The following is a 15,133-nucleotide window of genomic DNA, read 5'->3' as shown; positions in this document are numbered from 1 at the left end:
GTAGTAGTACTTGTTATGTAGATGGTGGCAATATATTGCATACATTTCTTTTGTAGGTGTCCCAACAGTACAGATTAGCCTCCCAAACTACCAAGTTAACTTTGGCAGTTCGATAACTCTTGTATGTTTAGTTGTCTCCAATCCTGCTCACTTCCAAGTTTACTGGCGAAGGACTGTAGGTGGAACAACATCCAATATCGATGTCACTAATAGTGGCGGGAAATACTCCGGTTCCACAGTTTCTACTCCATCCCTGACTATCAACAATGCAGCATCAAGTGATGAAGCTAGCTACATCTGCTATGCTACAAACAGTGTTGGAACTGGACAGAGTATATCCACCTCATTAACTGTTGTCGGTAGTAAGTATAGCAGATTGTTCTTTTTTTAATCAGCCTTCAGAATTAAAATTAAATGAAACTATTCATTTATTTGGTGTTATAATGTAGTAAGATTTTCCTACAAAATTTTGTTTAAAACATGATATAAAATGCAAATCTTAGTTATTGAATTCATACACCTTTCTTATCCGCATATCTAATTTGGAATTTTGAGAAGTTTTTTTAGGGAAAGATTTTGTGAACTTAAATCTTATCTATGCATACATTGCTGTTTTTGTATAGGAATGAACGTAAATTTGTCTAAACATATTTTATGTTACTTCTGGGGAACCCGAACTATACAAGGCTATTTGAATTAACCCTAACCTTATCAATCAAAATCTAATCCATACCTTAATATAAATTCAAACATACCCTACCATAACCAAGCTTTAATTGAACAGTAATTTAATCAGAAATTAACAAACACGAATGGACCACCGGCTGTTTACAAAAAGAAATTACATATTTTATAAACGAAACGAGAAAAAGTAATTTACAATGCATTATGGGAGCTGATTTATGCATATGACCCTGGGTCAATATGAATACATAATCTAACGCTTCGTTCATTTACGATGCAAATAAGCTGAATGGCAGATTGTTTTCCGATTGTTATCGAGGTTGGCTACTAAACGTTAAATGCAGAAATTAGCATACTTCAGTCTCAAGGCCGTGTATACGTAGTCTCTTGTAACTTGACATCCATTTGAAAAAAAAGGTTTAAATGTCGGAATCGCAAAACAGCCTTTGGACGTCAGAGTTATCTCGTACTATGAGAGTTTTGGGGAAAGGGGGGAGGGGTGAAGGGGGGGTGTTCAAGGGAAGCAAATGCTCTGTAATATTATGCGTGTTTCAAAAATTGAGGAAAAAATACAGGTAGAGTTGTCATTTTTCACAGAATTAGTTTACTTACCTTCTAATTCTATAAAAGATTTCACAACTAACTACTGAACAGCAACATTAGTATCATTGGTACAATGAAACTATGACTTCTGATCTGCAACACCTACTAACAGACACAGAAATATCATCAAAAAGTGAAATGTAAGATTGATTGCACCTTGTATGGATAATTCCTACACGTGTTACACGAGTCCGTTTGTTTACAAATAATAATGTCACGTGATCGCTCACTGACGTAACAAACTTCTATCGTCCGCCATTATCGTTATTTCACATACACAACCCATTTATCTTGCATAAATGCAAATGGTATGTGCACGGTTAACAAAAAATACAAAAATGCTGCATATACAGTTAATGAAGAAATTATTCCATAAAATAGATAAGATTTCCACTCATGACACAAATCGACTGGGTTGCCATTCTGTCATCGGGGATATAATTGATAAATGGGATTAAATTGACCGCTAAGAAGGTCTAGAGAACCACCTCTTGAGAACCTTAACATTGATAAGTAATACTTACCAACATTTCTCTATACTAAACGCTATTTTCTATTGGAAAATTTCAGAAAGATGCTGATAAACTTATTTGGTGATACAGTTATTTTCTTGTTTTGGCGCGAAATATTCTTACTCTTAATGCTTGACGTAACAAAATTTGTATGGAATTATATTTAACTAAAGCTCAGCGTAAATATGCAGAAGCATGACATTACATTAATGAATAAATGTGTGAATAATTCTGTAAAAGAATACAATTTTACTTTACCAGTATACTTCACTTCGAATTATATTTGAGCGCAAGAAAATCTCTTTGTGAATCGGCTGAATCCCGGAGACGAAGTTCAACATATCAACGGAAATTTTTGCGTGTGCTTGCGTTGCTTTACATCGAGGCCACAGCTTTTCAACCAATCAGGGAATGTTTACTTGGGGCATACATCTATTTTTACTGCAGGTTTTGACATGTTTAAATCGGGATTATAGAAAAATGGAATGTTGTTGGTAGATACAAAACAGAAAATGATGTACACTTTTAGTAAAAGATAAATTGGATCGGGGGTCTGTGTATTCACGTTATTTGAACAACTCTCCTTTACTCTTGCCTTTTTGGGAAGCGTGTGCTTTACATCGAGGCTTGCGTTGCTTTACATCGACGCCATAGTAGTTCAACCAATCGGGGAATGTTTATTTGGGGCATGCATCTATTTTTACTGCAGGTTTTGGCATATTTTAATCGAAACTAGAGAAAATGGAATGATGTTAGGAGATACAAAACAGAAAATAATACATATTTTTAGCAAAAGATGAATTGGATCGGGATTCTGTGTATTCACATTATTTGTACAACTCTCCTTACTGATGGCAAAAAATGGAATTTCCGTGACGTAAATGGTTCGCGAAAATTAATATTTTTATATATAGTATAGTAATGATAATACAAATATTAAATACTGTCAAATTGTCGTAAACCTAATTCTAAATATAGATAAGTAGATCTTCGTACCTAGATATAATGTTTGAAGAAACCACGCTGTCGTTTCCTTCTAGACCCTGCATAGTTTAAATAAAAGAAAGATGGTTCATTTCCGCATTTAACAAGCAATTAATCAATATTATCATTATTTTGTTGTAGGAAAAAAAGAACACCGTCACAATCGTTTTTATTTAAGTTACATTTATCAAAATTTCTCTAAAACTGCATGTCCTCTTATTTCAAAGCATGCAATATGATATACATAGAAGAAGCCAGAGTGGCCGGAGAGAACCCCTAACCTCTGGATTTTTAAAGGCGTGTATGCAGACAAAAACAAATATCCAAGTAAATAGAATAGTTCCTCAATCATCAAAAATAAAAGAATCCGCAGAACACTTTTAAAACAAAGTTATAAATATTTCATGACTTGATTTTTTTTTCTTTTTTAAAGAAATTTTCCCAGAAAATTTCGTTTCTTCATGACTGTACATGAAGAATGGATCTAAAAACCTGAGATTTGGTAAAATAAAGAGTTTGATGAATTTCAGATATACCAACAGTAACTGTACAGCAGACGATATATAACGTCAACTACGGTAATTCTGCTGTCCTGGTATGTTCAGTCACAGCAAATCCAGCTCATACAATCGTTTACTGGCGTAAGATAAAGAATGGCGTTAGTACAGATATTGATGTAGTAAACAGTAACAACAAGTACAGTGGTTCCACAGTCAGTAACCCGTCCCTACAAATATATAACGCCGATTTAAACGATGAGGCCAATTATGTTTGCTTTGCTTCCAATAGTGTTGGCACGGGACAAAGTTCACAAACGTTCCTAGATGTTATTGGGGGTAAATTACAAACGTATATTTTATTAGATATTAAACGTTTTTGTGTCTTAGATCATTGTTTCTTTTTTTGACAATATTACAATCAAGTTTGAATTCAAAGAATTATCTCAAGATTGTTATTGGCCGACAATATTCATATATTTTACCAATTTTATTGTTTTTATTTGAAAGAAAATTTTGCGAAATATGAATGAAGTAGCAATTGCTGTTTGGAACATTTTTTTATAGCGACAAACTACTTTTTCTTTGGCAGATATTTCTGTGGTTACTATATCTTCCAACATATATTCAGTATTAATTGGCGGTACAGTAACATTGCAATGTACGGTATCCTCTAACCCAGCTCATACCTCAGTCACGTGGCAAAGAATCGTTAACGGTGTACTTACTACAGTAATAGTCGATGGATCCAGAATAATTGGTAGCACTGTCAGTACACCATCTCTCACCATCAGTAATGCTGTTTCTGTTGACGAAGGAAATTATATCTGTACTGCAACTAATATTGTTGGAACCGGAACCAGTCAACAGACATTCTTAGACGTCACGGGAAGTAAGTTTTTCATGTACCGCTTAATTTTTTGAGTCATGCCTTTTAGAAATTTTATTGCACATTTCTCTTTATTTGTAAACGTTTTGTTATTTTACTGTTTATAATTTGACTTGATGTATGATAATGTAATACTTTTTTTATGAAGCATCCTCAACGAAAGTGTGTTTAAACAGTTTTGGCTGATGGTCCCATTCATTGTCACGTTGACCTATTACATAACAATAAGGAGATGTGGTATGATTTCGAATGAGACAATTATCCACCAAAGTTCAAATGACGTTGATATAAGCAATTATTGGCAACAGTGTGATTTTCAATAACGAGAAAAAAACCATACCGTAAAGTCGGCTATAAAAGGCCCCGACATTAAAAATATGAAACTATTCAATTGATAAAACTAATATGTCAGACATGAGCCAACGACAACCGCTGAACTACGTGCCACTGACTTAAGACAGGCACATAAGGAATGTGGTGGGGTTAAACCTCCCCTAACCCGGGACAGTGGTGTTACAGCACAATATAAGTATATAAAACAGTTGAAAAGGACTGAACTCATCAGATCGATACTGCCAGGGTATTACGTGTAAAGACGTCAGTAACAGTAAAAAAACAAGACATTGTGCAATATCGAAGTATTGGTATCGACAGATTATAGTCCCGTGAAAGTATATATGTGTATAACAATAATATTAAGTATGGTTTCATTTAATGATAGCAAAATCAATAATCATACCAATAAACACAATATTTGAATATATGATTATAGTGTCGAATTGGTAATCTTTTAGAATAAGTTTATTTAAAGGATTGATAAATATGGCAATTGTTTTTCACTTGTTTCGTGGATTCATAGCCACAGTATTTATGGACTTCCCTTTTTAGAATTGGCCTTGGCCTTGGAGTTCGGTGTTTTTGTTATACTTTTATAGTATAGCCATTTTAAGGGTGATTATTAAATAGTTTTTATCTATTTCACATGTTATTTTGTTATTTTTGGTGCGTGTAGGTGTTGTGCTTCGTTTGTATGATGTTTCGTTCTTTCGTCAATGCAAATATCTCTTCTTTTCTTATCATTCTTTTCGCATTTTTTCAAACTTTTTATCTTTGTTCAACCAGAGAATATTCAATGACACATATATTTTTTTTAGATATTCCTACAGTTACTGTTGCTCAGAATCAATATTCTGCTAACTACGGGCAAACTGTAACAATGGTGTGTACAGTACAAGCTAACCCCACAGAAACCAGTGTTTACTGGCGGAAACTAGTAAACGGACAAATGACAAGTATAGATATGAACAATGTACGGTATACAGGTTCTACTGTAGGTTCACCATCTCTAACTATCAGTGCACTGGAGTTATCTGATGAAGGCTACTATCAATGTTATGCTCAGAATAGTGTGGGTACTGGAAGTAGTCAACAAACATTTTTAGATGTGATTGGAGGTCAGTAAACGAATAGATAATTGTAGTCCGGCACATGTTTGAAAAAAATGTGGGTTTGATGATAAAAGCGCCAAATTTGGCATGGTAATAGTTCTGGTTGTTTCAAAATATATTAGCTACGGACCTATCTTGCAATATCAAAATGTCGGCTTTTTTCAAGATGGCTGCCATAAAATATCAAAATCAACATATACACTTATATAAGGTCAAATCCAAGGCCAAATTGGCATGCCAGTAGTGCGGGATGTTTCGAAAAATATAAGCTATAGACCCACCTTGAAATTTAAATATGGCGACTTTTTCAAGATGACCGTCTCTAAATATCCGAATCAACAAATATCAGTTATATAAGTTCAAATTTGGAATGCTAGTAATGCTGAATGCTTCAAATAATATAACATATGGACCCAAATTTAAATTTCAAAATGGCGGCTTTTTCCAAGATGGCCGCCATAAGATATCAAACTCAACTAATATCCCTTATATAAGGTTACAGAGTGTTTTGTTTAAACGTACCTTGAGTAAAACTAAGTGCCATATGATACAACGTGTATGCCATATTTTTATACTAAAGCCAAACATCAAAAGATTGTGAAGAAAATATAGAAAATTGTAACTACGGTAGCATTTATGCAGACATGTAGTCTACAACGAGGGATCACGGATAGATACTGGTTTTTTTCCCCAATATTTAAACTAGACTTAAATAGAATGAATACTTCTCGACTCGAACAGTTTTCTTAATGATCTGATGGAAGACGGCATAGTAATGATATAAACAAAATTGCTGTAATCTGAGGCTTGCCATGCCATTAACAAGGCAGTTGCTTACTTCTTCTATTTAATGATTATTTTTGTGTTGCAATTAAACAAACAATTGCAACAATCTGCTTGTATGACAACGATACGCGAGTAACCTCCACATGCAGGTAGTTCCAAAAGACATGATGTAGGCAAAAATCTTTTCCACAGTCATTAAAAACATTAGTTGATTATCGATTGGACAAATATTCAGATGCATTCGAATTATTCCATTGAGGCAAATACGACGCTATCCATTTCGAATTTACTTCTGTTTTATTCTTATTTAATGCTACATTTAACTAGAACCATCTCTTAATGTATATGACCCTTCTAGTGCATGACAGGAACTGTAAAGGAGGCACTTAATGCAAAACGTACGTATGGGTCGTTAACGTATGATCCAATATCCAATTATCTACAGTACTAAAAGATTCCATCGATGAAATATTCAGTATTCCGCAAATGCTGGTGGTTTCACAACAGCAGCCGTGAACAATATTGACAACAACAGGTATGAACATTTCCATATTTCAGCATTTTTTAGTCTAACTTGGCTAATTCGTCATAACCTAATGCTTTGAAATATATGCATTTCTCTTATATTCTCTGGTACTTTTACCAATATATTACGCGCCAGCACAACTGTTCGTATTATTACTTTAACTTAGTAACTAAAAATATTAGTAAAGAATCAGATATATCTTAGCACTAACCAAATATAACCATAAGTTTCATACTTACATCTAGTAATAACCGTTTTATGGACATGCAGTGTCAATTTTCTAACCAGAAATGCATGTATGCAAACCTGGTATAATTAGTCAATTGTGCAACTCTATCCTTACATGGTATGTATAAGTTACTGAGATTGCTTGAAGCAGATGATTATAAAAACATTAAGTATGTCTGGACATCATTCCACGCATGAAGAGGCAATACAAATGACCATCCGTCTTTATCTATCAGTCCGCATTGAACAATATTTCAGGAAAAGATAAAATCTGTCACTACGATTCGACATTTCATGAAAACAATCCAGCAATATGTCGAGTGTTGCAAACGTAATTTGAAAATGGAAAATTTAGATCAAGCCATGAGTAGAATTACATACTTGTCAAAAGAGAAGGTTGGGCAATCTGATTGACCATTAATATCGCACAAATACAGCATATAGATATGGTGTCTTGTCCTGAAATGTCTATAGTAATTAACCAGTTTCAATCCACCTTATAAGCATATGAAAGCTTTAGGTTAGGGAATGTTTCGGCCTTTTATCCGTAGTGCTACTTCGAGGGAATACGGATGGCATATGCCCTACTTGACAATTATCACGAAGGTATCAGCATTTTGAAATGAGCTAATAAAATGTGGTTGAAGGATATTAAAACGGTACAAAAATGAGGACAATGATGTTATGCACAGTGCTGTTTAAAATGTGGTGAGAAGTTGTGCAAAAACTAAATGGGATGTCCTAAATAAACATGTTGGAAACTGCTGTTCAATGCTCTTCAACTTTATACTTGTTTGGCTTTCTAACTATTTTGATATGAGCGTCACTGATGAGTCTTATGTAGACGAAACGCGCGTCTGGCGTATCAAATTATAAGCCTGGTACCTTTGATAACTTTTAGATCATAAAAAAAGATGAAGGAGACTCCAAGTCACTCAAAAATCATAAGAAAAACAAAATCAGACAACAGAATGGATAAAACAAAACCAAAAGACTAACATCAGTCAAGACATCTCTACACAAACAATCTAAAAATTGAACAACGCCAACCCCTCATTAAACAGAGGATGATCTCAGGTGCTCAAGAAAGGTAAGCTACCTAGATGCTATTGTTTAAATAGCTTGATGAGTCATGACCAGTATCGCCAAACAAACATGGTGGTATATGTAAAGTACCTAAAACTTGAACAAATGTGAAAGTTTGAAGTGAAAGAAGGTTTTCCATGTCTGTACGATGGATAAACACGACTTTCACTGGTAAACAACACACACAGACATTAAAAAATGAAGAACAAATACAACAACATTAAAAGCATAACAAACAAGAGTCCCTTTTTTGAAAACTAGGGATCAACGCAAGTGTTCCAGAAGGGGTGAAGTTTTTTGCCAACTGTTAGCACGAGTTGTGTTACTCATTGAAGTAGAAATTCGGTGATGAGTCGTATTATGTTATTGATCATCTTGATCCACAGTCAAAGAAAAAGAAAGGATTGTGACAAGGAGAAGAGGAACATATAAATAATCATTTGTGACTTAGATTGTACACAGTCAAACAAATCCTAAGGCGTCCTAAAATGGTTCGAATGTTTCCATTTATGATCTCTAATTAAATTGTCTTGCAAGCAGCATCGATGTATCATGGACACACAATCCCTAGACCATCGTATGAACTGCAAAGTGCATTTCGATGAAAGAAATGAATATCAGCAGAGCCTTGTCTTAGTTTAGTAAATTTTCAATTTTTGGCGGCCATTTTGAAATTTTCGGCCATTTTAAAAAAGTTGTAAAGTCTAATATACCGCCATGACTTACAAAAAACGTTGGATTACATTGCATATGCTTTTAAAAGATTTGTTTTGAATATTATTTGCTTTAATTTATACATGGTGGTGAAATGTTGACTGATTGGGAGCCATCTTGAAAATGACCGCCATATTAGATTTTTCATAGCTTTAATTGACAACCATATATAGATCTACAATTGTGCAAAGTTTCATGCTTATATCATCAAACTCACAATTCTTTTTAAAATATGCACGAATCAGCTGGACTATTGTGACTTTATATAAACATTTAGAAAGATATTTCCTGTTAAAAAAAAATTGTATGTGTAAATTCCTCTGTATACTTGCTCTTTTTATTCCCAAATCAGAAGAGATGAAATAAAAGAGATAATAAGTATGTACCTTCTGAAACTGATACAGTCCGGGCCTTTTAAAGCCGACCATTCGGTATGGGATTTTCTGATTGTTGAAGGCTGTACGGTTGCCTGTAATCGTTTACATCCACTTCTCTGATTTTTGGTGGATAGTTGTCTCATTGGCAATCATACCACATCATCTTATTTTTATATAGCCATATTGAGACTTATTCAGGAACTTTAACGATAGTGACCTGTACAATCAAAATGTTAAAGGTCAAACTGCACCTTGTCTATACAAATATAAAGGTACCGCTGCAATCATACCTTCTCTATTATTATTCTATATTAACTACATCCTAGTTCGATATTTAAATGTCTTAAAAATCAACGATTAATAAACCTAACTGTTTTCTAGATATCCCAAGTGTTCAAGTATTATCTAACACGTATTCCGTGAATTTTGGAGGAACAATTGTCCTTGGTTGTCAAGTAACTGCCAATCCTTTAGCCACTGACGTTTATTGGCAAAAACTTGTAAATGGTGTTCTAATAACAGTTGATATGAGTACAAATAACTTTAACAAGTACAGTGGATCTACAGTACAATCTCCATCTTTGATTATCATTGATGCTACAGAGGCGGATGAAGGGAATTACGTATGTACTGCTACAAACGCAGCAGGAACAGGCTCAAGTAGTCAGACTTTTCTGAATGTTGTAGGCAGTAAGTAATACTTTAACCTCAATTTGCTTGAAGTTCATATTTTGTTTTGATAATCCAGAAAAGTATTGCAGTAAAATTCCAATCTGTCATACACTTACTCCTTGTTTGCCGAGAGTTGGATTATTTTAATGTCAATATAATGGAATTTTATGCTACTGTCATTCGAATGAGAGGTTCAGCTATCTATAAAACCAGGTTAAATCCACCATTTCTACATAAGAAAATGCCTGTACCAAGTAAGTAATATGATAGTTGTTGTCCATTCGTTTGATGCGTTTGAGCTTTTGATTTTGTCATTTGATTAAGGACTTTCCGTTTTGAATTTTCTCTGAGCTCGGTATTTTTGTGATTTTACTTTTTTCTTAAACATTTCCGTTCGTTGAATGACTTCATGTTTAGTCAGCTGCTTGGTAAGAGTTGCATGTTTGTGTGCTTTTTGACCAGGGAGACAGCTACCTCCTGTTAACCGTTATGTTCATGTACGTGTGTTGGTATGCTTAGCCTGATAATGCGTGCACCATTGTTGAACACCAGTAACGATTATTGATATAGCATCGTAGAAATCTCAATAAAACTTTCCTCAAAGTAAATGTGTAACTGTCCGTTTAGATCACATCCAAACACTAACTTGTTAACTGTTAGCATCGTGTTCGCGTCTAGTTCAACAGCCTATACTATGTACATAATTCTATTTTGTAGACATACCCACAGTAAGTATACCCCAGAGTGCGTACAGTGTAAATGTTGGTAGTCAAATTACAATTCCTTGTACTGTGTCAGCCAATCCCACAGAGTCAAATATCTACTGGACCGTGACAGTCGGCAACAACGCAGCACAGACTTTATCTATGACGAATACCCAGAAATATCAAGGATCTTCTGTAAACTTACCTTCACTGATCATTCTCAGTACGACTCAGAGCGACTCTGGTGTTTATAGATGTCACGCAACAAATAATGTTGGTACTGGACACAGTAATCCGACCACACTTAATGTTGTGGGAAGTAAGTATATTACATTATAAGGTATACCAATTTCCGTCCTTTTAAGCTTTAATTGAGCATATATATATATAGTATATGCATTTTATCAATTACATGAAAATTTACCGATTTCCAGACAATTGTTTTAAAGAAAATGCCTGATTAAATATTTGTTGTGTTTAAATCCCAATGTACAATTTTTTTTTTCTTCAAAATTTAATGTACTAGAATATGTAATATATCATTTCTTTTAATACAGCTTTACCAATAGTGACTGTTGCACAAACTAATTACCCTGTTAATTATGGACAGTCTGTCCAGCTAGTGTGTACTGTTAGTGCCTCACCTACCCATACACAGGTTTACTGGACTAGAGCACAGAACACACAGGCAGTGACCATTACTACATCAAACACTGCTAAATACAGTGGTTCTACCGTCAGTAATCCATCTCTTACAATAAATGTCGTGGACCAAAATGATGAAACTTATTATGTTTGTTATGCAACAAATGCGGTGGGAACTGGACAGAGTCAACAGACATATGTAGATGTTATCGGAAGTATGTATGAAGTATTCTACTTTTTATCGTGAAGCTCATTCTGGTTCATTATTTAACCATCTGTATCCATTTGTAACTTATTCAGGAACATTAGAAGATAAAACAACATAGCTAAGTCTACGAAAGACGGAAAAAACCATGAACAAAAGATGAAGATGACAGATATAATTTTTTTTCAAATCAACACATGAAACCGTTATATTTCAATGACGGGAGAAAATCAAAAACGTCTAGAAAAAGCCTTTTCTGGAAAAACTTATTTGAAAATGTTTTTGGTTTGCATGTTATTTTCACTGTATATAAAATGTACATATGTCTATATGTGAACGTATTCGTGATATGATTAGAATTCATAATGTTTACATTTCAATATATTCTCAAATTGATAAGTGTATATTTTGATAATGCTTCTTTGGATATATCTATATATACATATATATCATTTTGCAGGTTTACCTGTTGTGACTGTTCAGTCCAACAGTTACAGTGTACTACTTGGACAGACAGCAACTCTTGTCTGTACAATATCCGCTAACCCAAGTGCCACAAGTGTACTGTGGTATAAAATTATAAATGGTGTACAATCTTCCCTTTCCACCACTGCTGGAAAATATAACACACCAACTGTCAGCAGTTCTAATCTAATTATCAACAGTGCTGCTCAGAGTGATTTTGGCTACTATGTCTGTACAGCAACTAACGTTGTCGGTACCGGATCTTCATCTCAGACATATTTGACTGTCACAGGAAGTAAGTGTATTCTGGTGTTTATGTTAAGGCGTCAGTAGTTTACCGGTCTTTAAATCTCGTTGATCTATTTGGAAAATCAAGGTAACACACAGAACCGGAAACAGGACACAATCGCTAACATGATTAGACGACTACACACGGAAATTTCACTCACATAAATTTCATTTGAATTGAAATTCATGTGAATCTCAAGTGATTTGCACGTGATTGTCACCTCAAACGATCTTATACGTGAAAATCACGTTAAATCAGTTCTTGTGATTTTTAAAAGCAAAGTTTTTCAAATAACATATAAATTTCGAATTAAATTAAAAATCATAAAAATTACAATTTTATTTTTGTAAAATTCACATAAAACTCACGTGAAAAAATTTCACGCGAGATTCACGTGAAATTCCAATGAACATTTTAATGTCAGTTTTATGTTTAAGCTTGTTTGAGGTGAATTTCACGTGGATTTATTTACGTCAATTTCACGTGAGCAAGATTTACCTGTGTATATCGGTATCTAACGATCAAAGACCACGAAAACATGTCACTTATGAATTGACACACTGGCATATTGCATCAGTCTACCAATTCGTTGTGGTAACTGCGAAATGTATGTAATGTCGATATCAGTCTTTCATTATTATGGCTCTGCTCGATCAGTTAGTGTTTAAAGATCACTATTGATAATTGAAAGCAATCATACTACGCAATATTGATACAAGCAGGTTTGAACGAATCAATGCTAAAGTTGTATGCGCTAAAACAAACTCGAGGTGTTAGGCGTTTGAATTACATTTTCAATTGTAAAAGAAATGTTATCAAACATATATATACAGGAACCTGCTTTTCAGTGGTTGTCTTTTGTTGATGTGGTTCATAAGTGTTTCTGGTTTCTCGTTTTTTATATAGATTAGACCGTTGGTTTTATTGTTTGAATGGGTTTACACTAGTCATTTTTGGGATCCTTTATAACTTGCTGTTCGGTGTGAGCCAAGGCTCCGTGTTGACGACCGTACCTTGACCTATAATGGTTTAATTTAACAAATTGTAACTTTAATGGAGATTTGTTTCAATGGCACTCACACCACATCTTAAACTTCATATATTTATTGTCTGTATTTTAAAAATGAATGTTTTACTGATACACTTTGCTATTGCTTAAATTAAAATAACTTATAAAAATATTGATATTGAATGAAGTATTGAAGCATAAAAAGTTATATAATTTACAGAATTTTATAAACTTTTTGTTAGAATTAATTTAAGTTCAAAATATCTTTTACAGATTTACCGTCAGTAACTGTAGCTTTATCAAATTACAACACTAACATTGGTGCCACTGTGACTCTTGGTTGTACTGTTGTGGCCTCACCTGCTGCCACCAATGTATACTGGCAACGTATTGTTAACAATCAACCAGAAAGTATAGATACCACCTCCTCCAACTTACGATACAGTGGTTCTACAGTCTCTAATCCGTCACTGGTTATTACTAACGCTCAGTCATCGGATGAAGGAAACTATATATGTTATGCTACAAATAGCATTGGAACTTCTAACAGTCAGCAGACTTATCTCGACGTCATTGGAAGTAAGTTGTTTTACAGAACGACAGTATTTTGTGGTACATGTAATACATCATATTTCATAAATAAATAAATTTTCCTGTAATATTTTCTAAGTATTCTGCGTAATAATTCGACATCTGCAATCGCGAGAAAGGATGATCATTTTTCGAATTTATCTTTGATTTTGGTATTTTCGTCAACAGCTTTTAATGTATTTTTATTAAAATACACAGATTTGGGTCAATTTTCAGATAATGGTAAATGCAGCGCAAATATAGAGCACATATAAGTACTGGCTAAATAATTTACCCACATGATTTCCTATACTTGCAACACCTTTCATTTTAATACTTTATAAGTACTTTTGTGTGATTAATGTTTCTCACTAATAAATGGTTGTGAACATATGCTATTAGTTTTATTTTTTGGTTAAATAATTGAATATGTGCTATCTGTCTCTTCTTGACATTTGCATTTACTAATTATTTTTTTCTCACCGAAATGACTAGATTTTGTAATATTTCAATTTTCTATGCCATATATATATACAATAAGACCTCCCTCCTTTCAATATGATTCAATAACAACAGAATGTTTAAATGACTTTTCCAGATATACCCGTTGTGACAGTACAAGAAAATGTCTACTCTGTCAACATCGGAAGTAGCATCAATCTGGTGTGCAATGTACAAGCCAATCCTAGCCATACTTCCGTCACGTGGCAGAAAATTATAAATGGAGTAACAACGACGGTAACAATATCTGGGAGGTTTTCTGGTGCTACAGTAAACAGTCCAACTCTAACAATATCTAATGCAATTCTAGACGATGAAGGCTACTATGTATGTTTTGCAACGAATAGTGTTGGAACAGGTCAAAGTTCACAAACGTTTTTAGATGTCATTGGAAGTAAGTGGCCTGTGCAAAGAATTAAAAAATAGAAAACTGGAAACTATAATAAAAATAATTACAATTACTTCAAAAATTATATTGCGCATAAAAGTTTATCGTAATCATGTTTATCCCATTACTTTAATTCAAATATGATTATTAACCAGACAGACACATTTTAAATGTAAGCATGTTCATTGATAAAACATTTAAGGATGTTGTCTTAGTTAATATTAGTCAAATGATCTGATAATTGAATATTTTAGTCGCATAATAACAATTATAAGAATGTCATTAATTTTATTCACTTATGTCTTGTAAAAATGTATGTATGTACTGTAATTTGATTATCAAAAAGATCCA

General features: G+C 33.7%; 1 protein-coding gene across 1 annotated transcript in view; it reads left to right on the top strand.

The window, feature by feature from the left end:
- LOC127736691 (hemicentin-1-like) overlaps positions 1 to 15,133 on the top strand; it is a 100,284-nt gene that overhangs the window by 50,555 nt on the left and 34,596 nt on the right. The window contains exons 9-12 of the mRNA XM_052247273.1: positions 57 to 362; positions 3,314 to 3,619; positions 3,873 to 4,172; positions 5,324 to 5,623. Coding sequence (XP_052103233.1) covers positions 57 to 362; positions 3,314 to 3,619; positions 3,873 to 4,172; positions 5,324 to 5,623 — 1,212 coding nt within the window. The remainder of the gene's footprint in view (positions 1 to 56; positions 363 to 3,313; positions 3,620 to 3,872; positions 4,173 to 5,323; positions 5,624 to 15,133) is intronic.

The sequence above is a fragment of the Mytilus californianus genome, unplaced genomic scaffold (assembly GCF_021869535.1).
Source record: "Mytilus californianus isolate M0D057914Y unplaced genomic scaffold, xbMytCali1.0.p SCAF_1, whole genome shotgun sequence".
Classification (NCBI taxonomy): Eukaryota; Metazoa; Mollusca; class Bivalvia; order Mytilida; family Mytilidae; genus Mytilus; species Mytilus californianus.
This window is presented reverse-complemented; position numbering and strand designations above follow the sequence as displayed.